Source organism: Mustela lutreola, chromosome 2 (assembly GCF_030435805.1).
Source record: "Mustela lutreola isolate mMusLut2 chromosome 2, mMusLut2.pri, whole genome shotgun sequence".
NCBI lineage: Eukaryota > Metazoa > Chordata > Mammalia > Carnivora > Mustelidae > Mustela > Mustela lutreola.
Genome location: NC_081291.1, coordinates 66,581,729 through 66,606,625, shown reverse-complemented (window position 1 = coordinate 66,606,625; position 24,897 = coordinate 66,581,729). Strand labels below are relative to the sequence as shown.

The 24,897-nt window shown below is 50.0% G+C and overlaps 1 protein-coding gene across 14 annotated transcripts in view; it reads left to right on the top strand.

The window, feature by feature from the left end:
- DLEC1 (DLEC1 cilia and flagella associated protein) overlaps positions 1–24,897 on the top strand; it is a 66,616-nt gene that overhangs the window by 28,930 nt on the left and 12,789 nt on the right. For 13 of the 14 annotated variants that reach the window (XR_009350845.1, XR_009350844.1, XR_009350846.1 and 10 more), the window contains 13 exons: positions 5,113–5,200; positions 5,936–6,109; positions 6,822–6,958; positions 8,133–8,225; positions 11,293–11,383; positions 12,118–12,280; positions 13,265–13,457; positions 14,296–14,354; positions 14,916–15,084; positions 15,509–15,602; positions 15,848–15,978; positions 16,106–16,264; positions 18,969–19,108. Coding sequence is in view for 11 of the 14 variants with exons in the window: in XM_059162078.1 (XP_059018061.1) it covers positions 5,113–5,200; positions 5,936–6,109; positions 6,822–6,958; positions 8,133–8,225; positions 11,293–11,383; positions 12,118–12,280; positions 13,265–13,457; positions 14,296–14,354; positions 14,916–15,084; positions 15,509–15,602; positions 15,848–15,978; positions 16,106–16,264; positions 18,969–19,108 (1,691 nt within the window). In the remaining 3 variants the exon portion in view is untranslated. The remainder of the gene's footprint in view (positions 1–5,112; positions 5,201–5,935; positions 6,110–6,821; positions 6,959–8,132; positions 8,226–11,292; positions 11,384–12,117; positions 12,281–13,264; positions 13,458–14,295; positions 14,355–14,915; positions 15,085–15,508; positions 15,603–15,847; positions 15,979–16,105; positions 16,265–18,968; positions 19,109–24,897) is intronic. The other variant, XM_059162082.1, reaches the window with a different exon arrangement.

Sequence of the window (24,897 nt, the reverse complement as noted above, 5' to 3'; positions counted from 1 at the left end):
GGTTTTTGGTTGTGGTGTTTTTTGGGTTTGTTTCTTTGTTTTTGTTTTTTTAAGCACTTCCTTGCATTCTGGCATTAAAAGATGTTCCAGCTTCATCTTGTTCTTACTTTGTCCCAGTTCTGGAATCAGTTTCTAAAAAGCCCTGCTTCCTTTTTGTAGAGAACACAGAAATTTGATATTTAGAAACCAGGGTCTAAGCACTAGAGATGCTCTTTGCTGCTGGGGTGTCATTGCTTGTGGGTCCTTTCAACGGACAGAGCTGGAGAAAAAGAGCAGTTGCATAGATCCAACCATAAACATACATATGTGTGTACACATGTGTTCATGCATATGTCCACACACAGTTGCATAGTATTTAAAATCTTGACTATACTGATGCCTCTAGTTCTAGTCTAATTCCACACTACCTCCTCCTCTTCCATGCTTGTGGTTCCTTCTCCTACCATCATGTGAAGAATCTTGGAATCAAATTCTACTTTTGGAAGTCTCTGCCTCTAGAGGCTTTGTAGTGAGGCTCAGGGTCAGAGCTCCATGATAAGTGGATGTCCGGTGGCAGGATTCCAAGTATTTATATAGTGGAAGGCGTATATCCCAGATGTATTATGTTCTGGAGCTTAAGAATAACATTTGTGGCTAAAAGTACTTGATAGAAAAAAAGTACTTGAAATGTTTTTTCTGGCACGACTTCAAGGGCAACTTTTATTGGTGTCTGTTTGAAAGTATTTAGTGTTCCAGTTATGATAGCCATGTAACCAATTGCCTCACAAAGACTTTGTGAAACAGCCATTTGCTTGCTGATCAGGTAGGACACAGTGAGAAGAGTTTGTCTACTGTGATGTTTGGAGTCTTAGCCAGAAGACTAGAGGCAGAAATTTTCTGAAGTGTCAGTCACTCACGTGTCTGGTGGTTGATGCTGGCTTTCAGCTTAGATCTCAGTTCCTTTCCCCGTGGGCCTCCTGTGGAGGCTTGCCCATATCAGTTAGTTCCTTTCCTCTCCTACCCTCCCCTCCCCTCCCAGCCCAGTGGCTGGTTTCCACAGAACTGGCCTCCCAAAAAGAGAGATACTGTCTGCTACAGTGTATTATAATATGGGGGTGACATCATTCAGAGTCCCTGATACATCTAGACATTTGGGAAGAAATTTTTAGAGTAGTGCAAGGAGATTGAGTTATTAATAAGTACATATTAAACAAAATAATCAACTGATTAACTCTGGATGGACAATAATTATATAAGGGACAATTTCATGCACAGCTGTATCATTTATACAGTGACAATAGTGTAAATATCAGTTACTATACTAACCAAGTAGTATGATATAACTTATATTGGGAAGATGGGGGATAGGAAGCGCATATCATATGGTGAATTGGATATGGGAAAGAGAGAATGTTCACAACGTGCATCCATATTTAATGCATACAGATTAAGAAAGATATTATGTCATTTGGAGGCATATTCTGAAATAATCAAAGGGAGGAAAAAATATTCTAGGAAATGACAGGAGACTGGCTCAGGGGAAGAAAGCAGGATTTCTGTTTTTCAAAACCTTTGATTCTTTAACCTGTGTGGTGGTCCAACTTTGATGAAAATAACAAACAAACTTTTTAGCAAAAGAAATGCTAGGCCTAGATCATCTTACAGGTACACACCACAACCATTTAAGCTAATTCCTATTATATATAAACAGTTTCGGAGACTAAAAAAGGAAGGTGATGAGCCTACTATGGTCTGAATATTCATGTCCCCCAAAAGTTCTATCTTGAAATCCTATGGTATTAGAAGGTAGAGACTTCGGGAGGTGCTTAGGTCATGAGGGCGGGGCTTCATGAGTGGGATCAGTGCTTTTGTCAAAAAGGCTCTAGAGAGACCCCTTGCCCCTTCCACCACTTTGAGAACACAGTGAGAAGGTACCAGCTATAATCAGGAAGAGGGCCCTCACCGAAATGTGACCATGCTGGCACCTTGATCTTCGACTTGTCGGCCTCCAGAGCTGTGAGAAATGATTTTCTGTTGTTTGTAAGAAAACCAATTTATAGTATTTTGTAGAGGATCCCGAATGGACTAAGACAGAGCCTGATCTTACCTTGACCCCAAAGCCAGATGAGGAGGTATAACAATGAAAAACATGCTCCAGGCTTGCTTAAGAACACAGGTATACTCCCAGTCCTTGGCCTCTGGAAGTTATGAGAAAGCTGCTCTGTCCGAGGTGGAGGCAGATAGACCCAGGCTGTGAGTGTGAAGGCTAAAGGGTTGTGGTGGGAAGAAAGTCCTGTACCTTGTAAGCCAGGGGGCTATTTTGTTTCCTGTCAATATTTTGGTAACTTAAAAAAGACATTTGAAAGAAAAAAAAAAAAAAAAACAGGTACAGAAATACAAGGTGAAAAATGGCAAGCCAAATCAAGTAAGAAATGCATTTGGGCCCACGTGTGCACCTGCACACACACGCACTAGGGAGCAAATTGTGTATAACCCAGGAATGCAAGGAATGTCTTCACCGTGGGCCTTGAGTTGGCAGCTCCCTGCCCTAAGCCTCTCATTTTTCCCTCTGGGGCTTCCAGTGCTGTTAAGGAAAGCCAGCCCGCTTATTATTATCACTGCCCCAGAACTTGCAGGCACCAAAGCTGCCCCCGTTCCAGAGCCTGACGTCCCTCTGCACCTCCTTCCAGCTGACCGTGGGTGAATGCCATGGTGATTGTGATGCCACTGTCTACCGGTGTCCTTACACCCGACTTCACACCAGCTGGAGTTCTTCACAAGACCTGCCTCCTGAGGGTCTGCTGCCTTAGGACCCTTCTGATGCCAGCTGTCATAGCCTGGGTGCCTCATAAAGCAGGGTCTGAGACAATGAGAGTCTGCGCTGTCAATCACATCTCTGGAGAAGACTGAGGAAAGGGGGTGGAAGCAGGAAGTGCCAATCCAAGAAAGTGTTACTGAGCTGTCCGCCATAGAGCCCAGTTGACTCTTTCATCTTGTGGCACATCCCCTCAGAAGCCACATAAACTGCTGGCTCCTGCCCGTTACTGGTCAGAGGTCTGCCTTGCGTGCCTGGAGCAAGGCTCTGTTGATGGCCCAGTGGATGTGAGGAACGGCTGCCAACCATGAACACCTTGACCATGAATCTCAGCAGTGGGTACAGCTGGCTCCATGTGTGAGGGAACAGCAGCCTGATGGAGGGAACCAGCATGCAGTTGCTTGGGCTGTTCCATGCACATGTGCACTCCTGAGGAAACAAAACTGAAATGGCATCCTTGCATATGGAAAATAATTTAATCCCTACCTCACTCCATACCCTAAGCAAAGTACTTTTCAGCAAAGATCTCAAACAAAATTTAATTATTTATTTTCAGGTGAAATTTAATTGTATTATCATTACTTGATTTATATTGTTTCAGAAAGAGGAGGGGCAGAGGGAGAGGGAAACAGAGAATCTTAAGCAGGCTCCACACCCAGCACAGAGCTCAATGTGGGGCTTGATCTCACAACCCTGAGATCATGACCTGAGCCTAAACCAAGAGTTGGATGCTTACCTAACTGAACCACCCAGGTACCCCTCAAACAACATTTAAAGAAGAAAATATAGGAGATATTGAAAGATTTCTAGAAACAGAAGCACAAACCACAAAAAGTTGATGAATTTTATATTAAAATCTTAGAAATTGTATATCAAAAGATAATATGAGTTATAAACTTGGAGATGTTTACAACATATACCTTATAAAGAATTAGTACCCAGAATATATCAAGAACTGCTACAAATCAATAAGAGAAAGACAAAGTATACAATGGCAAAATGGTAAAAGGATATGGACAGGGGTGCCTGGGTGGTTCAGTGGGTTAAGCCGCTGCCTTCAGCTCAGGTCATAATCCCGGGGTCCTGGGATCGAGTACCACATCGGGCTCTCTGATCAGCAGGGAGCCTGCTTCCTCCTCTTTCTCTCTGCCTGCCTCTCTGCCTACATGTAATCTCTCTCTGTCAAATAAATAAATAAAATCTTTAAAAAAAAAAAAAAAAGGATATGGACAGACAACTCACACAAGAGGAACCCCAAATAGGAAATAAACCTGTGAAACAATGCTCATCATCATTAATAGCAGAGTAAGGTTAAAATAGTAATATGGGTCTCTCCACACTTGGGTGTGGTTTACAGATGGAATGATGCAATTGTTGTGTTGGCCAAAAATGGACAAGTTTTGACTTAGGAATACATACCTATGAATAAAAGTATGAAGACACACACTTCACATTTATGTAGCTGTTATCTGGTGGACAGCAAGGGGGCTGGGGTAGGGCTTCATCTGTATTTTTAATGTTTTTATCTTAATCTAGGTAATGGAAACATGCCTTTTGTCATGTTATAATTTATGAATTTTTTTTCTAGTATAATATTTCACAAAAGAGAAGCAAGAGATATGCTCATACACTGAGCTTCTCTTTTTTGCCAGGCCCTGTGTGGAGTGCTGGTGGGGGCTAGCAGTGTTTGAGTCCCAGGCCTTGCCCTGGGGGTCTCCCAGTCAGAGGGAGGGAGAATAGAAAGCAGGGTTTAATAGGGGTTGGATGGGTTGAGTGGTAGTGGGAGGCCCAATTACAAACCAGTCATATAGGTGCCCACAAACACCTCTTGACTGGGCCCATGGGAAGAAACGACCCAAAGGGATATGTGGGGAAGAAGTCAGCAACATAAGAAGCCAGATGGGCAGGACTTGGGAGCCAGATGTCCTGGGCTCAAATATCAAGACCATTACTTACTGGATAAGGGGCCTCTTTTAACTTCAACTTTGTCAGGGTAAAACAGATAGCTCCCACCTTTTCTTGGCTCTTGTAAGGTTGAGGGGCACATGGCAGATGCTCGGCAAATAGTAGGTCTTGTTTTAAAGAGGGTAAAGCATAGGTCAGATCTATTCCTGTCTTCATGTTCACTTTGTATTTTATTTTTTCCAAATACAATCTAGGGTAGATAGAGGGGTGTATTGAATCCCCATGCGCCCATCCCCCAGCTCAGACTCACTGCATCTACACCTCTACCCTCTTTCCATATTACGTACAGCATGTGCCTCACATCACTTGGCCATGTGCGTTGTCTAAAAGAGCTCCCCTTGACTTCCGGGCAGATGGTGATCTCCCTGCAGAACACCACCGCGACCAGTCGCTACCTGCGAGTCCTCCCACCTTCTACGCCGTACTTCGCTCTGGGACTGGGTGAGTCAGCCTAGCAGTAATCCGGACCACCTCGAAATTGTATGTGGGCTCACTCCCAGCACAGGCCCGCCTGACCCTCACATGAGCCTGGGCCCTCCTTTCCTGTCGCAGTCCCTGGGGCCCTTCTGCTCTGCAGATAGCCCGTCCACCTCCCACCCATCCTCCTAGTGATGTCTCTGAGTCCCGCCAGCCCCTTTCTCCGGGCACCCCCTCTGGGCCCTGGACCTGCCCTCTGCTCACTCTCCATGCTTCCACGGCCTGAGTCAGGCTGTCCTCATTACCCACTTAAAACCAGTGTGGGGGCTTCCCAGCTGGCCTTCAAGCTTCCACACCACAGTGTTTTATCTAAGAATAGCTCTGGTCATGTCGTTCCCCTCCCAACCACGCTCGGAAGCTCAAATGGCTCTCTGCTGTCCACAAAATAAATTCTAAGCCATCAGGCCAGGCATCTTTCCCCTAACTATTCCAGATGGACCCTATCACTCTGCCACCCACCTGCCTGGGCCCTGGTGGTCTCCCTAGGACTCCCAGCCCTAACAGCCTGTCCCCCTTGCACAGCCTGGTGGTTCTGCCATCAGCGTGGCTTTGGCACAGAAGGCATCTACTCTTGGAGCAGCCCAGCTGTGATGGGGTCTACCTCTGTCCCCTGGTTGCCAGCCGCACGCAACACATGAGCCCAAGCCCCGGGGGCTGACTGGTCCCCAGGTCCTCATCTTTTGCTTCTGTCATGCACAGGGATGTTCCCAGGCAAAGGCGGAATGGTGGCTCCTGGAATGACCTGCCAGTTCATTGTCCAGTTTTTTCCTGACTGTCTTGGGGATTTTGATGACTTCATCTTGGTCGAGACCCAGTCAGCCCACACCCTCCTGATCCCCTTGCAGGCCCGGCGGGCCCCCCCAGTGCTGACGTGTGAGTGTGTGCTCTGCCCTCCCTGGGATGCAGTTCAGGTTGACACGTCCCTGGAAAACCCGTCTGCTAGCAGGGGCCCTTTGTGGCAGCACATGACTTGGTCCTCCCAGGCAGGGGCTTCTGGGTCCTAAGGAGGCACCTGCTAGTACATATAGCCTTCCGCTGTGTTGGGCCCCCGTTGTCCTGCTTCCTGGTGGAGGCTGACTCAGAATTGTACACAGCAAGAGAGGAGGCCAGCAGCCTAGCTAGCCCCAGCACAGGCTTTGCTGGCTCCTAGATTCCCAAGTGGGTCTGGGTCACACTGAGTCAAGCCAGGGGTGCCTGGGGCCCTCAGCAGATGTCACCTCTGTGGCCGTGTGGGTGGCTTTGGGAAAGCTGGCTTGGGCTGGTCTCCCTCATTAGCAGCAAGCCTCTTCGGCTGGACCCAGGACTCTGACCCATGCTGCGTGGCCCTGGCTGAGGCCTGAGTCTCCAGTGAGCACAGACTCCTGCTGATCTAGCCAGCAGCGCATGGAAACCAGAGACTACTGTGTGGGTGCAGGGCTCAGGGCGGGTGCCCATCCAGCCTCTCTGCTCCAGGCGCTGGGCCGGAGGCCCTGCATCCTTCCACGGCTGCTCTGAGCTCTGGCATGACCTCAGGGGCGCAAGGGGCCACAGGGCCTGTTCAGAGCAACACGTTATTTCTGCTGTGCCCCTTCTCCTGTGGCTCCAGTGTCACCAGTGCTGGACTGCGGTTACTGCCTCATCGGGGGAATGAAGATAACCAGATTCGTCTGCAAAAACGTGGGCTTCAGCATCGGCAAGTTCTGCGTGATGCCTAAGAAGAGCTGGCCGCCACCAAGTTTCCGGGTGAGTGATCACAGGCTGCTGCCTGGAGCTAGAGCAAATCCATCCACGAAAATCCCGCCCACCCCCACCCCATGAGGAACTTGCTAGAGTGACCTGTGATTGGAGACACACACACAAAAGAATGGTGTGGTGTATCTTGCCCACCTGCTGTCATCAACACCACAGAGACCAGCACTGTGGTTGGTTGGTTGTCCTGCCACGGAGACCTATGTCACCTGGGCAGCTTGTGTCACCTCCCTCATCCTTCCAAGCCAGGCTCAACTGTCACCGCATCTACTCCTTCCTTCAGGCATCCTTGTGGCAAACGTTTTCAGAGCCCTACGTTGGCAGCCCCTTGGCTGTGTTCTGTGTCGTATTTATTTGGCGCAGTGCTCGAAAACATTTTTTGGGCCAACATTTAAAACTAGGGAGATTTCACCTAAAAATCTGCATTTCCAGTCTCTGAAAAATTGGAGGGGCGCCTGGCTGGCTCCGTTGGTAGAGCACATGACTTTTGATGTAGGGGTTGTGGGTTTGAGCCCCACTTATGGCATAGAAATTACTTTTAAAAAATCTTTTTTGAAAAAGAGAAAAGAAAAATTGGAAGATGTGCAGCGCCAGGCCAGGATTCCCTGTGGCCCCTTGGCAGCATAGACTGTGTGCTTACGCTCTTATTTTTCAGATCTGTGTCTCTGGGAAACAGGTGATAGATCCGGAGGACTGCATGTTCCAAGACCATTTCCCTCACTTCTGTTACCTGCCAGGGTCCTCTAGGTGTGGGTTTGGGTCCCCGGCACACTGAGATGGCCTCCTTTGCCAGCGAGATGGCAGCTCCCCTCGACTCTGGGACTTAGAACCAGGGGTGGATCTGGGACTGAGGCAGCCACACAGGGTACTGGGGTGGGGGCAGGACTATGCTTTGAGAGCCCGCCTCCAGGTTGAGGCTTCATCTCATGCTTCTGCTTCATGTCTGAAGCACTCACTCGTCAGTGGTGAGTTCCTTCTGCTCCTCATGGGGGCTCCTCATGGGGGGCTCGCGGAATGGGCGAGCCTCAGTTTCTTCATTGGCTGTGTCCTGGATGATCCTTAAGATCCTTCAGATTGCAAAATAGATGGAGGAGAGAAGTGTGTCATCAAAGGGCTAGATTTTACAATCTCTTCCAAGCTCTTGTGTAATCTTCCGCTTTTCTTTAAGGCTGTTGCAACCATTGGCTTCGTTGAGCAACCTCCCTTTGGAATCCTGCCTTCGGTGTTTGAGCTGGCTCCAGGACAGGCCATATGTATGGAGGTCGGTAGTTGGACAGCACATAGAGTTTCTCCTCATTACAATCAGTCATGGATGTTCCTTCAACTGCTTACGTGATTTCATTCACCTCTGTTTTCGTGACTTGAATATCCACTCTCATTCCAGGATGGTTTCTGTGTAGGAGGGTGTTATTCTGTGGGGTGATGTCATCTGACCGTCTCATGACCCCTCTTACAGAGCAAGTGCGGATAGCCCTAGCATTCCACCATGATCCCCCAGTGCTGTTTGTCCGCACTGTTAGCCTGGGAGTCCTTCCCATCTTAGCTGCCTCTGGAATCTTCTTTTGGTTCTTTGGTCTCTCTTAGACACCTCCCCTCAACCCCTACCAGGTCTGGTGCCTGGGGATGATAGTGACTTTGTCCTCTCTTTCCTCTTTCATTCTCAGTTACTTGGCTGGCAAAATCTTCCTTCCTCCCCCCTTATCCTGGACCTCTGCAGAAGCTCCCAGACTTGGATCTGCTGGCTGTGTGGCTTGTCCTTTCCTAACCAGCTTCTTTCAGTGGCCCCTTTGGCCCATCACACCTGCTCATTGATCCCCAGCACTGTCTGTGAGAAACAATGATGTCTCTCTGCCCCTTAAAAAAAAAAAAAAAAAAAAAAATTTATTTATTTATTTGAGAGAGAGAGAGAGAGAGCAGGAGGGAGAGGGAGAAGCAGACTCCCTACTGACCATGGAGCATGATGCAGGGCTCAATCCCAGGACCCTAGGGTCATGACCTGAGCCAAAGGCAGATGCTTACCGACTGAGCCACCAGACACCCCTCTCCCTGCACCTCTTGCTCCACACCTCACCCTCCCCAACTTCACGGTCCAGGGTTCAGACTCTGAGCTGCAAGCTTACGTGGCCTTCCTTGCTGGCCTGTCGGAGGGGCACTGACATTCTAGAGTGAAAGCGGTCTTGTTTCTAGGGAAGGGCATTTGGACTGTACCGTGTCATCAGGTAGTGAGAGCCAAGAGCCATAGCATTTTCATACTACCTATTGCAATCTTCTAAGAATCTTGAAAATGCACTGGTATCTTGACCCCAATCCTGAGGTTTTGAGTTAATGGGTCTGGGGTTTGTCTGAGGCACAGTGAAGAGGAAGGCTTCCTTTAGAAGCTGCTTTCCGGTATCAAATGTCTGATAGGATCTCGTTTGGGAGTCCTGGAGTGATGCCTTCTTGTTCATGTCTGTGCCAGTCTGATCCCTGATAAGGACCTCACTTTTGGGGTTGGGATGAAGCCAGGTAATGGGTGTTATAGGGCTTTGTCAGACCTCACCTGCTGATGGAGTGTGGCTTGGGTCCTGTTGCCTGGTCCAGGCCTTGTTAGTACCTTGTGGTATGGCTTTAAGGAATTGGGGCTGACCATCCCTGCCCAGGCCAGGACTTCCCCTCATCCCGTCCTCTTGTGATCCTCAGGGAAAGGAAGAGAGGAGCAGCAGGACTCTGGGGAGTCATGAGCAGTCAAAGGGAGGTTTTTCCCCCCTTGGCATTCCTTGTGTATTTTTTTTTTTAGATTTTATTTATTTATTTGCCAAAGAGTGAAAAAGAGACAGAGAGAGCACACATAAGCAGAGAGAGCAGCAGAGAGAGAGAGAGAGAGAGAAGCAGACTTCCTGCTAAGCAGGGAGGCTGATGTAGGACTCCACCCCAGTACCCTGGGATCATGACCTGATCCGAAGGCAGACGTTTAACTGACTGAGCCCCACAGGCATCCCCTTTGTGTATTTTATTTATCGATTATTTGGGGTTTGTTTTAAAATATGTTTATATTTCCAAGCTGCCTGGATGGCTCCATGGGTTAAGCATCTGCTTTTGGCTCAGGTCATGATCTCAGGGTCCCAGGATCGAGCCCCGCATCAGGCAGCGCCACCAGTCTCTCACCGCCTGCCAGATAACACCATGCCCAATGAGCAACTGCATCTGTGCTTTCTTTCCTTTGCTTCTCCCTTTCCTTCCCACAAATCACTGACCACACTCTGTTCTGCCCACTCACCGTTCTGTTCTGTCTTAAAGAGTGTTCTCGTATTTGTCCCAGCTGCATAGTATCCCACTGAACAAATGAACCTTAACCCGGGTCACTTGTCCTCTACTGCTGGCCACGAAGATTCTTTCTGATCTCTGGCCATTTCGACAACTCCGTACATCACCCTGTCTAACCATGAATCTCCCGGCAGCTTCCAGTCCTTGAAGGGGCTTTGCCGGCTCTGGGGTCTCTGCTGGTCAGAACTGTGACCGCACTGAATCCCCACCACGTGGGTGCGTCAGAGTGTCTGATCCCTCACACCCTTGCCAGTACAGTGTGTTATCAAATGTAAAAGAAAAGTGGCTCAGTGGGTTAGGCCGCTGCCTTCGGCTCGGGTCATGATCTCAGGGTCCTGGGATCGAGTCCCACATTGGGCTCTCTGCTCGGCGGGGAGCCTGCTTCCTCCTCTCTCTCTGCCTGCCTTTCTGCCTACTTGTGATCTCTGTCTGTCAAATAAATAAATATAAATAAAATCTTTAAAAAAAAAAAAAAAAGAAAGCAAGAAAGCAAGAAAAGCCTGTCGTCATGTGTATTTTAAAGCACATGCAAACATGGAGTGGGCTCTCTGGCGCCCAGTCAATGTTCCTTAACTCTTGGCCAAGCTCATGGCATCTGCGCCTCTCCGCCTCTTCCAGCCAAACCCCACACTTCCCCTCTGGATAATTATGAAGAGAATTCCAGCTATCTTGTCATTGCTTTCCTGATTGCTGGCTTTCTGCTCCTTGCCAATATGAAGGGTGAAAATTTTTTCCGGGTGGTTTCCATTGGCATTTCTTGTATCACGAATGAGGTTAAACGTGTGTTCCCGTGATGAAGAGCCATTTGTATCTCAGTCTCTGTGAACTTCTTCTTCATACCTTTCAACATGCTTCCTGCATTAGTCTGGGCTGGGGCCCTGGCAGAACCTCCTGGCCTTAGGGAGAAGGCTGGGGGTGGGGGAAGAGCAGGCGGGGACAGGGTGGGAAGTGAGAAGTGGAACAAGGGGAGGGATGTGTGTCTGCAAGGAGGCGGGAGGTCACAGGGCAGCCCCTCTCTTCTCCAGGTCTTATTCCTCCCAACGAACCTAGAAAAGGCAGAGCAGACCTTCATCATTGTGTGTGACAACTGCCAGATAAAGGAGCTGGTGACCGTAGGTAGGCTTGTGTGTGCTCCCAGGCCTGGGCTGGGATGGACAGGTGCTATGACTCCAGAAACTGCCACATTAGCCTTGTCCATGGCTCGGCTGTGCCCACCCTACCTCAGGGGGGTGCCCTGAAGGGGTGTTGCAGCCCCCAGGCTCTGGGGTCTGGTTTAGTCACGCTCTAGGGTTTGCTCTGGTCAGACATTGGAGACCCAAGCCAGTGTGGCCTCTGGTACAACCCCAGGGAAACTTCTGGTGATAGACAGATGGAAACCTGGGTGAAGTCTTTGATTTCTTCATTTTGAAACTCACCTGGATCTCCTTTGGGGTATTGCCAGAAACTTAAATATAAATGACCAGAGGCATCCCATGTCCTGTTCTGTTCTGAGCTAGAAGGGGCATTCTGCTGGATCTCCCCCAAGATGTACTCCTCCCTCCCTCCCTCCCTCCCTCCCTCCCTTCCGTCTTTCCATCCTTTCATCCTTCTGTCCTTCCATCCAGTTTCACCCAGTAAATATTAACTGAGTGTCTGTTATGTGCCAAGTTATCAAAATCACCTCCTTGTAGTCTGGGAAGATATGGGTATGGGATGTGTGTGCTAATGGCCCCCATTCCCCTCTTTGCACACTTCTGGGGTTCATGGTCAAGGCCAGCTGCATGTGGATGGTGGCATGGATCCTGGGACAGCCTTTGGCCATAGAGCTCTGATTTCAGCCCTGGTGAAACTTTACCATCTTACGGTGTCAGGAATTGGGCAGCTGGTTGCTTTGGATCTGATCTATATTTCTGGTGAAGAAAGTCACCCGGAGCCTGGAGAGCTCACAGACTTAACAGCCCAGCACTTCATACGCTTTGAGCCTGAGAACCTTCAGTCCACAGCTAAAAAGCAGCTGATTATTAGAAATGTTACGTGAGTGACCCCTGTGCCGGGCCCTCCAACGTGCACCCTTCCTCCTCCTGCACCTGACCCAGAGTTCCCACTGAGGCTGGAGCTTCCTTCCAAGGGCCAGGAAGGAATCTGGACAGGATGGGAGAACTCAGGTCTGCACTGCCCATCATGGTAGCTGCATGTGGCTATTGCAATTGAAATCAATTAAAAGTAAAATAAAGCTCACTTTTTTGATGGCACCAGTCACATTTTAAGTACCAGCCACAGGTGTAGCTCGTGGCTGTCCTTTTGGACAGAGCAGATACATAAGACTGCCACTGCTGCAGTCTGTTATATTGGACAGTGTTGTTCTACATCATTCTGGAGTATCCTTAGCCCAGAGCAGTTTTGCAGAAAGGTCTTGCCCTGCCTGTGAAGGGAGGCCAGCCAAGTTCCAGGATCAGGCAGATTGTGACCAGTGGGTTCAGGTCCTGACCATTCTGTGAGCCCGGCCATTAAGCCAGCACAGACCTTCCCTGGCGACCCCAGGCCTTACGAGGGTCTGTCCCCTGAGGTGATGAGCTATACCCGTCGGCTACCCCTCCATCAGCAGCATGCCATAGTCCCACCTCCCCACCGCCATGGAGTTGTCACTGCCCTGCTGGGAGCCGGTGGGCACACCCCCTTCTGGACAGAGCTGTCCTGGGACGCCACAGCTGGAGGGGCAGAGGGTGGTAGAATGGGGACACCAGGCAGCAAACCTTTGGAACTCTCGTGTGGTAGAAGTCATGGCAGAAAGTCTCCAGATATCTACAGTTAAACAGAGCCAGATTTCTTGTGTTTACCATTCTCCCTGCGTCACCATGGCCACTGCAGTGGAGAGAGGTCTCCAGCATGGACCCCCTGACCCCCGTGCTCCCCCACTTCCTGATCCTGGGTCCTCTCTACTCACTCCTGGAGCGGGGCCCAGCCAGGCAGGGGGTCAGGAGACTGGTCCTGGCAAGATGGCTCCACTGGCCCCCACAGGCACGTGGAGCTGGCCTTCCACTGGCAGATCATGAAGCCCAACCTGCAGCCCCTGATGCCTGGGGAAAGCTACAGCCTGGAAAGCCTCAAGTACCACCCGGACAGGGAGACAGCCTTCTCCATCCTGCCCGACAGGGGGCTTCTCAGCCCCCACGCGGACCACGAGTTCATCCTGAGCTTTTCTCCTCATGAGGTAAGAATGATGCCATCCTGGTAGTCACACGTGATGGGGCCATGGTACTTTCCATCCCCCGTCCCCGTCCACCCCCTGCCCCACCGCCGTCCTCCTTTAGTGATGCTGAAGCCACCGCTGAGCCTGACAAGATCCTGGCATCCTCCAAGGCCAGAACTTAGCGGAGAGTGGGGTTGGAGGACAAAGCGGCGTATTCTACCTGGTCCTAATGGTGCGCACACCTCATCTGCCCCGGGACCCTGGGCTCGTTTCCTCTGCTCTGGTGTCTTCCGTGTTTCCACTGTGTTGGTGACAGTACTGTCTCTGCTCAGGCCCCCGCCTCTCCTGAAGAGTGAGGTGCAGGAGCCGAGGGCTGGGTTCACATGGTGGGCTCCTGTGTGAGGCCCTGTGTGTAACTCAAGAGGGGAACAAGAGCTGGGAGTGAAGGGGGTGCTCTGGGTCCCCCAAGAGCTCCCTGGCCTGTCCAGCCGGCATCCTGGCCCTATTGTTCTGGGAGGCCCTGGTGCTTCCTACAGTTGAGGGCACTGCCCATGGGCCATGTCAGGGTCTGAAGAGCCTGTCCTTCTTGTCTGCTCTGGCCCAGCTGAGGTAGGAACACCAGTCTCGGGACTGCGGCAGCCCCCACACTCGAGTCCTGCCTCCCATCCTGGCAGGCCACCCCTCTTTCCCTAGGATGGGGGCGTGGCAGAAGGGGAGCACCACTATGTTCTTTGGAAGGCCTCTCTGGCAGCTAGGCCAAGGGGGAGAAGGAATTCCTGCCATGGCTCCCGGCTTCTCTAGGGCAGCCTAATCTGATTAGAATGCAGTTTGTTTTCAAGGTGCCGTGTTTGCCTTACAGTCCAGGGATTTTCACAGTGTGCTCCAGATGGTGCTAGAGGAAGTCCCAGAGCCCATGAAGTGAGTGGGGACAGGGCCCATGAGGGGTGGGCCGCAGGGCCTGCCTTCCCCCTTAGGGATACTGGGGAAGGCAAGGGCAAGGAGTCAATGAGCCCCCTGACCTCAGCAGGCTTTGACACGGGGGAGCACTTCTGCCGCCCTGGCACCTAGGCCCAGAGGGGCTCAGCTGCAGGGAATGACTCACTGGGCTCCACTTAGCCCTAGCCCAGGGCAGCCATACTGCTGGGCCCTGGGTGGTGGCCAATGAGGAGGGGAGGCTCTGCCCCATTGTGGGCATCTCCACCAGCTCTTCCCCAGGCAGACTGTCAGGGTGTGGTCCAGGCAGCCTCATGTGTAGACCCCAGGCTGGGTGCCACCACAGCTGAGTTCCAGGAGGCAGCAGGCAAGGCATCCTGTCCCAGACTGTCACTGGTTGGTTGGCTCATGCCTCTGATTTGAGGGCACTTAGGAGCTGCGGATAGGGGAGTGCTTTCTTTTTACAAGACCACAGATAAGGGACAGAGGGAAGGGCTGTGCTCCTGGGCTGTGTTGGCACTTAGCTCACGGTGGGTTTGTGTTCAGCTTGGACCTGGAAAACTGGAAGGATTCCTCCTGCTCTATGGATGATGTGATTGTCCTGGAAATCGAGGTGAAAGGCTCAGTGGAACCTTTCCAGGTTCTCCTAGAACCATATGCCCTCATCATCCCCGGGGAGAACTACATTGGCATAAATGTGAAGAAGAATTTTAAGGTAGGCTATGGTCTCCCCCCAGCCTAGGCTACCCAAGAGTGTGCGGAACTTGGCGTGAGTATGGGGAGGGTGTGGCTGGAGGAGCAGGTGGCAGCCTCCGCACAGAGGATGAGACTGTCCCCGGGGCTCCTGAACCTGATTTGGTGTGCACAGGTGATGGGCCGGGCATGTCTGTCATTTTACCAGCTCCCCAGCATCCTCTGAATGATAGGGCTGTGGGGCCATTCCTATGGTCGTGGGTCTTTGATGGGATACGGCACCCACAAACCCTGCTGTGTGGTGGGGGTGCTGTTGGATGGCCAAGAATTAGCTGGGAGGGTGTAGGGAGGACCCTCTGTGGGCCCACAGCCCTGCAGTCCTTTGGTGGGTGCAGATTTGTGCAGGGGCGGTGCCTGTGGAGTCTGGATTGGGGTGTGTCTTGCAGATGTGGAACAACAGCAAGTCCCCCATCAGATACCTGTGGGGAAAGATCAGTGACTGCCACATCATTGAAGTAGAGCCCTGCATGGGGACCATAGGTACTGCAGGGACTGTGGTGGGGGCGGGGTGGGGGTGTAGGCAAGATGTCCTGAGGCCGGCTGTGGGGGAGACCTGAGAGAGGATGGCGGCCTGTGCAGGGGCTCAGGGGGTTCTGGGATCAGCTCCCGCTGCAGCCTGGCACATGGAGTGGATGAGAAGTCAGCAGAGGCCACACATCTGGGCCCAGCCACAGCGGGGAACTGTCCCCCACCCTTTCTCCAGCTCACTTCCCCCTCTCTTCCAGAACCCAGCGAGGTGGAGGATTTTGAGTTGAGCTTTACCGGGGGTGTCCCTGGCCCAACAAGCCAGGACCTGCTGTGTGAAATCCAAAACTCACCCTTGCCAGTGGTGTTACACGTTGAGGCAGCCTTTAAGGTGGTGCTGGGCGGGGGTGGGGGGGTGGTGGTTGCTGTGCGGCTGGGAGGGCCTGCAGGGTGGCAGGGGTAGGGTGCAGAGTCTGTTCCCAGGGTGGCCTGGTGACAAGCCCCTCTGGGTGTCTCAGGGGCCCGCCCTTGTCATCAGCGTCTCAGCCCTTCAGTTCGGTTTGCTGCGCCTGGGACAGAAAGCCATGGACTCCATCCAGATCCAGAATGTCAGCCAGCTCCTGGCCACGTGGTGCATGAAGGAGAGCCTGGTCTGCCTCCAAGAGAGGGGCGAAGATGTAAGTCGGGTGCCCACCAGCTCCAGGGCTGCCTCCCCACTGCCACCCCGCCGCTGCTGGCAGCTGGTTCACCTGTCCTGGCACATTCAGAGCATTGAGGCTGGAGAGGAGGTCACTGCCTGGTCACCCCGCCTGGCAGTGTCACCGGTTCTCCCCATCTCTGACCCAGTTGGGTTACCCTTGACAGCAGAACGTAAGCCTGAACTGGATGTTCCTGTTCCTTTCTCTACCGTCTTTCTGACGTGGACATAAGACATGGACTTCTCCCTCTGTCAGAGCAGCCTGAGTTGGGAGGAAGATGGGCAGCTGAGCTGGGGGGGAAGCTCCCCAGTCTCCAGGGAGGGCCAGGCCCTCAGGGCTCACCCCCAAGGCTCCCAACCTCCCAGAGACAGTACCCGCAGTTCCAGTACCTGCCACCAGGGGGCACTTGCTCCTGGGCTTGCGGCCCCAAACAAGAGAATCCAAGAGGTATTTCCACTGAAGTAGCTCTTTCCTTTTAGCTATAAACTTAGAGAATACTAAAAGTGATTAAATATAATCATCATTATCATCACTAAATACAATGTGCGATCCAGAACAAAACCAGAGCAAATGGCACAAAATGTCAGCTACTCCCTACCTGCCTCTGGCTAGCTGTGTGTCACCACTGGTCACCCCCACTCTTCATACACGGGACAACTGTGGCTTCTTGGAAGCTGCCTTAGGTCATTGTTGCCCTTGTGAAGCTCTGACCAGGTCTGTGTGATGAAAGCACCCTCCCTCCGACTCCCTGCCAAGGTCCCCCTCTTGCTTGCCCACATACCGTCTAGGGACAGAACATTGCCCTTCCCTCCTTCCGCATTCAGAAGCTGAGGAAAGAAAGGTGCAGCTGCAGATCTGCCCGTGGGCGTTCACTTTCTCCCAGACTTTTCCTTTACACTTGACCAGCCTTGTTCCTTAGGCAATGGCTTCATTTCTCCCTCTGGGCACTCTGAAACTTAGCAGTTGGGACCATTTGTCTCAAATTACCAGCATCATTGCCAAGAAACGCTGGCAAGTGCCCTGTTACACAGGGTTGGAGTTTTGCACTTTCCGTCCAGGCTCATTGGTCTCCCTGCTTGGATTTGGGAAGCATGGAAGATGGGGACAGGGACAGGGTGGTATCAATATCTTTAGGCAAGAAGCTTTTCTTCAAATGAAACCTTAGGCAGAAGCTCAAGATGGAGAATAAAGTGCGACTGCTCTGGCCACCCAGAGATGCCCTTGTTAGGTGCCTGCTGCCCTAGCCTGCCTTTTCCCCCCACCCTAGTCCCCTTCCTTAAGTACTCTGGGACTTCCCAGAGCACAGAGCACAGCCGTGCTCCTTACTGGATAGAGACAGAGAGGGACAGTGACTTCCCCAGGATCACACAGCTAATGGGTGGTGGAATCATCAGGTCCTCTGCGTTTTTTTCCCACTGTGAAGAATGACAATTTTTTTATAATTGAAGTAACCGTCAATTTCATAGTATGTTAGATTTATGTCTTAATCGAGGCTGGTATGAATCCTGTCTCTGCAGTTCTCTGTACTCTGTTCTTCTGAGCTCTCAAAAATAATGTTGGGATTTGGGGTCTGTTAGATGTGCTCAGGTCAGGGGCACAGAGATGTAGTCCTGGCCTACAGAATCCCCCCCAGGACTCCCAGGGAGATGCATGTGAGGAACAAAGACCAATAAAAGCAAAGGGGCTCTTCTTTACTACTAGAGCTTGGGGCCCAGACTTGAGCTCATGAGCTGCTTTTACTGAATTAGGCCAGCTCCTCCCTCCCACCAGTGCCAGGGAGCAAACAAGAGAGCACAGAGCCCAGGACAGGCAGCCTGCACCTGACCTTGGCTAACGTGGCAGACTGGGTGGAAGATGGCAGGCCTCTGTGGTGTGGGCAGGCTGCTCTCCAGGCAGGGCCTGGCACTCACTGTCTCAGTCTCTTGGAATGAAGAGACCATAGAGGAGAGAGCATCCCTTCTCGGTGTGACCTTTCCATGTTCAGTGACACCCTCACTAGGGAAGTGTGACCACAGGGCCCTTCCGTCAGACCAGTGCAGGTTTGGGACCAGAAGAGAAAGATAGAGAGCCCCCCTCCCAGGTACATTCTTCTTCCTAAGCTTTTGCTCTTCTCTTCTCCCTTCCTATGGCTGGTATGGAGGCTAAGGGGTTCAAGCCTGCAGTGGGCAACTGTGGGTGGGGGGTAGTCATAGAAGCATCGCCCTTCCCCCAATCTGGTGACTTGGTGGTTTGCCTTCCTTAGAGCCATCAGGGTCCTGACCCATGTGTGATCGCTGGGGCTGGGCAGACCTCACAGAGCCACTGAGCCTGCCCTAGTGTGTCTCCCCTTTCCCCTTGGGGGCACGCCCTCTGTCCTCTACCGCTCAGATCTGGGCCAGGACACAGGGACCCTCTCCTTTACTTAGAGACTTGGTCTTTATCCTCTTCATCCCGAGGGCTCTGCTCTCCCTGTTTGCTTTGTCCTGCCTCCTAGCACGGACCCTCTCCTTTACTTAGAGACTTGGTCTTTATCCTCTTCATCCCGAGGGCTCTGCTCTCCCTGTTTGCTTTGTCCTGCCTCCTAGCACCTCTTTGAAGAGCCAGAGCAGCTTGGGAGCGACCCTGGTTGGGGGCAACCCAGCTGCCAGTTCTGCAATTCCAAGTGTCCTCTCTCCTCATTCTTCCGGATTGACCTCCACATCAGGTGTCTCCCTTCGACATTGAGCCCTCAAGTGGCCAGATTCACCCTCTGGGGGAGTGCAGAGTGACCATCACCTTGGAGGCCAAGCAGTGTCAGCGGCTGCAGACCGTCCTGGAGCTGGAGGTGGTGAACGGAGACTGGAGGTAAGGGGGCGGTGGGGCACAGCCAGGACAGCCCACTCCAGGCCTCTTCACAGTGTATGGATATTGTATGCCATGAAGGATTTGGAGTCATTAAAGAATTTAAAGGTGGTGAAACTTGTTTATTCTATCAGATTTGGAAATTACAGAAAAGGAATTCCATGACCCAGAGAAAACCCACTGGTCATAGTATAGGGTGTATCTTTCCAGTTTGTGTGATGAAAGATTAGAAATAAGTATAATCACAGCAGCACTTTGTGTCACCCAGTAAAGTGAAGACTGTGCTTTCCCTGTGACCCAGCATCAGCCCTCAGAGAGGTGCTCCCCGAGAAACACACACGTGTGCCCTGGGAGCCGAGCACTCACAGCGGATGCTTGTCGCCATTGTTCATAGTCGTGAAAAACTGGAAACGTCCAGCGTTCACCAGCAGGAGAACGGACACCAAAAATTGTGACGTGTTTAAATGAGCAAATACCACTGTCTTCTGGGAGGCCCACACTGGACACCTCCAAGGTTTTTGGTGCTGTTCCCTTTCTTTCTTCCTCCTTCCCTGCCTGCCTGCCTTCTTTTCTTTCTTGTGGACAATTTCTTACATACATAAAAACAGAGCAGTGTAATGAGCCTCCACGTACCCATCACCTACCTTCAGTAATTATCATATCACTACAAATACTGTTTCATTCCTATCCTTCATCCCCTCCTAAATTATTTTGAAGCATCGTATTCATTCTTCAGCTGGGCGAGGGTGGTACCCAGGCGCTCTTTTTATAATTCTTTAAACTGTATATATATTTACGCTGTTAATAATAGTCATTTCTGCATATATTTGGTATTAGAAAACACTAGAAAAACTAGAAAAACACTGAAGTGCTTATTTTAAATCTTCATGGATCCTCTTGAATTACCTCCCAAAAGACTGTCATTTTATCCTTCCACCTCCAGTGCAGGAGACTGACTGCCCATTACCCCACCCTCTCCCAGCCACAGACAGAATCTGACTTTTAAGTGTGACCACCTGATGGCTGGGGGTGGGGTAGTACCACCTGTGTCCGTTCGGTTTGAATGCATTTCTACCCAGCATGGGTTTCAGTGTGACTCTGTCTCACTGATCCCATGTGGCATCTTGTGAGCCTTAAATACCAAGGTTAAGTCTTTCTCCTCTGGGAGAATGCCTTTTATTAAGTCTGCCTGGTTTCCTTTCCCATCTCCTGTTCTTCAAGGACCCGGCCTGAATCAGAATGTTTCCGGGTGTAGGTAATGGAAACACAGATGTAACCAACTTGAGCAAAACTGGAAAGCTGTTGGCTCCTGTAGCTGGGCGTTCCTGCCCTGCTGAATCCATGGGCTCCAGTCTTTTCCTGGGTCCGTTCTTCTGCTTCTCTCTGGTTCTCTACCCACTTCCTCACCCCTGCCCTCGCCTCTAATTCTGTTTCTCTGTTTGCCTTTCTCTCCCCTGAGGGCAGGGGGCCTCTGGTCCTGGGGGCGGGGGCCACTTAGGGCTCAGACCCACACACTTCCTTCCAGCTTAACAACCTTCAAGAAAAATGAAACCGGCTCTCTCCGGCTCTGACTGGGCCTCTTTGGGTCACATGCCTCCCCTCCCCCCATGCCTGTGCCAGAGGGGGAGGGTCGGCCTGGTGGGAAAGTTCTCCAGACAATGAAGGCTATAGCCCACCACAGGCCTGCTGGATCTGTAAGGCAGGAACTTGATGAAGTTCTAGAACCTAGGTAAGGTTTGGTGGGCGGAGGTCCGGAGCCGATGACCAAGAAAGAATTCTTGAGACATCTTTGGTGCAAAATGGTGGTTTATTAAAGCACGGGGACAGGACCCGTGGGCAGGAAGAGCTGCTGCCCCGGGTTGTGAGGGATGGCAGGTTCTGTACCTTGCAGTTGGGGGAAGGTGAGGGGAAGGGAGGTGTCAGTGGAGTTTTCATATGCTAAAGAGGGCCTGCAAGGTGCCAGGATGTTCCAGGCCTGCCGGAGGCCTTGCCCTTGCTGCTGGATCAATGTTGTCTTTAGACCAGCCATTAACATTAAGATAGTTGGGAGACTTTTTGGTGGGGTGTCACAATCCTGCTATCAATCGTCTTTGTTAGTGAGATTTAGAACATTTGTAAGCCAAGGGAGACTCCTGTCTAGCAGGATTGTGAGCTCTGCAAGTTAACCATTTGCTTATTGTTCATGGCAGTCAGGGCTGCCTGAGGGATGCTACATTTATGGAGGGGAAAGGGTGAAGAGGGGGTGCAAGGCGCCAGCTCCTGCTTTGTCCTCAGCCAGCCTCCTGCTCCCTCATCACAGGCCTGCTGGATCTGTAAGGCAGGAACTGAACCATTTTTCTTGTTTTCTTGTTTTCTCTCAGGGTTTGCGCTCCTTGTTCAGGGAGATGTCCTTGGCCTTGCCAGGTGCTCATTCAGTGTTGGGTGGATGCCCTCTTCGTGGCAGTCATATTTTTAAATTTCCAAGCTTTTTTGTTCTCAGATTGTTCTTTTTAGAGCCATATGTTATTGTCTTATGGATGCAATAGCATCTCAGATCCCCCCCAAGGAAAGTCATCTTTGTTTCCTCATGTCGCTGTTGGGATCCTTCACCTTCACTTGGTGGGTTTTCTTGTACAGTAAGTAATCCTTGGCTGCCCAGTTGGGGTCTGGAGTGTGAGAGGAAGGAGACTTACACGAGCAGCTGGCGGTCTCGGTTTCGGAGGAAGTGGGTGTAGGTGTGGAGAGCACTCCTCTTCTAGGGAGCCGAGTGGGCGTGAGCGCCGTCAGTACCCAGCGACCTGAACCCGGGAGGAGGACGGACCACCGTTGGGGAAGGCAGCCAAGACAGCAGAAGAGGCAACCCACGCTGGCCAGTGACCAAAATCTTTGCGTTCCTTTATCCATAAATAGGAATGAAGTGGAGCTCTGTGGCTCTTTTTCCCAAGGATAGCTGAGAGGCCCAGGGTTCCTGCAGGATGGGCCCTGAACTGGCCATGCTCACCTCCAGGCCCAGAGTTAAGTCAAGTCCTCAGCCGTTTCCCCACGGAGGCGCGCCCCGTTCTGCTGTTAGGGGAGCTCTCCAGGGAGTTTGAATAGTCTGTTCTCTGTGTCATTAGCTAATCTGATCACAGCCGCCCTTCTTTTTCTTTCTCATTAGAGCAGCATCGTATGTACTTCTTTATTCTTTATTTACAGTTTTCCACAAATGGCCCAGGGTATTATATAATGGTGCAGGTGTAACCATGGCCAGTCCCGGCCCAGCCTCCCGCCTTCTCCACCCTGCTGGCCTGTCCATCCACATCCTCGTGATCTGTTCATGGTAGCTGTCCCAGTGTGTGTGTGAAGTGACATTTCATTGAGGATTTGGTTGATTTTTTTTTCCTGATGCATCTTTCATGTGCTTATTGACCCTTTGTATGTCTTTTTTGGAGAACTGTCTCTGGGGATTTTTGCCCAATTTAAAAAAATAGGGTTGTCTTTTTTTATTATGGAGATGTAAGTGTTCTTCATATAGTCTAGATATGAATATATGCTAGGTATATGATTTTCAAATATTTTCTCCCATTCTGAGGAATATCCTTTCACTTTCTTGATGGTATACTGCAAAGCCTAAAAATTCTTAATTTCCATGAAGTCCACTTCATTTTTCTCTTTTGTAGCTTGTGCTTTTGAGGTCATATCTAAAAAACCATTGCCTTCGGGCGCCTGGGCGGCTCAGTCTGTTAAGTGTCTGCCTTCAGCTCAGGTCATGAACCCGGGATTCCTAGGATTGAGCCCTGCATTGGGCTTCCTGCTCATTGGGGAGTCTGCTTCTCATACTCCCACTGCCTGCTGCTTCCCCTGCTTGTGCTCTTTCTGTTTGTCAAATAAAGAAATAAAATCTTTAAAAATAAAAATTTTTAAATCTTTTAAAAAAATAAATCATTGCCTGATCTCATGTCACTAAGATTTTCTTCTAGGAGTTTTGTAGTTTGGACTCCTGCAGTTAGATCTCTAATCTGTTTTGAGTTAACTTTTGTGTATGGTATGAGGAAGGGATCCAGCTTCATTCTTTTCTATGCAGATAACCGGTTGTGCCAGCACCATTTAAAAAAAAAGAAAAAAAGATTTATGTATTTGGGAGAGAGTGAGTGGGAGAGCAGGGGGAGGGGCAGCAGGCAGAGGAAGAAGCAGACTCCCCACTGAGCAGGGATCCCAGCTGTTGGGCTTGATCCCAGGACCCTTACATCATGACCTGAGCCGAAATCAGGAGTCAGAACCACCCAGGCGCCCCTTAGCACCATTTTTTAAGAACACTGTTCCTTACCCATTGACTTATCTTGGCACCCTTGTCAAAATCAGTTGACTAGGGGCCCCTGGCTGGCTCATTCAGTGGATCATGTGACTCTTGATCTCAGGGTTGTAAATTTGAGCCCCACACTGGGTGTAGAGATTGCTTAAAAAAAATAAAATCTTAAAAATCAACTGACTATACACGTGAAGATTTATTTATGGCTTGTCAACTCTGTTCCATTGATCTATATAATTATTCTTATGGTAGTTAACACATTTTCTTGATTATTGTGGCTTGGTAGTAAGTTTTGGAATCAGGAAATGTGAATTCTCCAACTTTTTTCTTTTTCAAGATTGTTTTTGCTATTTCGGGTCCTCAGAATTTTCTAGGAGTTATAGGATTAGCTTATCACTTATGGCAAATAGCCAGCTGGAATTTTAATAGGGAGTGTACTGGATCTGTTGGTCAGTTTGGGGAGTGTGTTCAGCTTAACCATATTAAGTCTTCTTATCTGTGAACATGAAATGTCTTTCCATTTATTTAGGTCTTTTTTCTTTTATGATGTTTTGGCATTTTCAGTGTATAAATCTACTTCTTTTGTTAAGGTTATTCTTATATATCATTTTTGGTGCTTTTGGAAATAGACTGGTTTTCTTAATTTTATTTTATGAATATTCATTGCTACTTTATAGAAATAAAAATATTTTTGTTCATTGATCTTGTATCATGCAACCTTGCTGAATTCATTATTATTTCTAATAGTTCTCTAAGTAGAAGATTGTGTCATCCATGTATAGAGATAATTTTACTTCTTCTTGTCCAATCTGGATGTTTTTTATTTCTTTTTTCTGCTTAATGGACCTAATACTCCAGTACAGTGTTGAATAAAAGATGCAGAAGTAGATATTCTTGTCTTGTTCTCCATCTTAAAAAGAAAGCACTCAATCTTTCACTGTTAATGATGTTAGCTCTTGGCTTTTTGTAGATGTCCTTTATCAGGTTGAGGAAGTTCCCTCCTATGCCTAGTTCGTTGATTGTTTTTCTCATTGAAAGAATGTTAGATTTCCTTGAAGGTTTTTTTCAGCATTTATTGAAATGTTCATGTCCTTTTTGTCCTTTTCGTCCTTGGTGTGCATTGGGCATGGTGTTTTACATTGACTTTTGGATGTTAAAACCAACCTTGCATTCTTTTAAAAAATCCTTTTTGGGGGGCGCCTGGGTGGCTCAGTGGGCTAAGCCTCTGCCTTCAGCTCAGGTCATGATCCCAGGGTCCTGGGATCGAGCCCCGCATCGGGCTCTCTGCTCCGTGGGGAGCCTGCTTCCTCCTCTCTGCCTGCCTCTCTGCCTACTTGTGATTTCTGTCTGCCAAATAAATAAATAAAATCTTAAAAAAAAAAAATCCCGTTTGGTCAGTGTATGATCCTTTTTATATGTTGCTGGATTGGGGTTCCTGGTATTTTATTGAGGATTTTTGTATCTGTAGCCATAAGAGATATTGGTCGGTGGTATTCTGTGATGTCTTTGTCTGGTTTTGTTACAA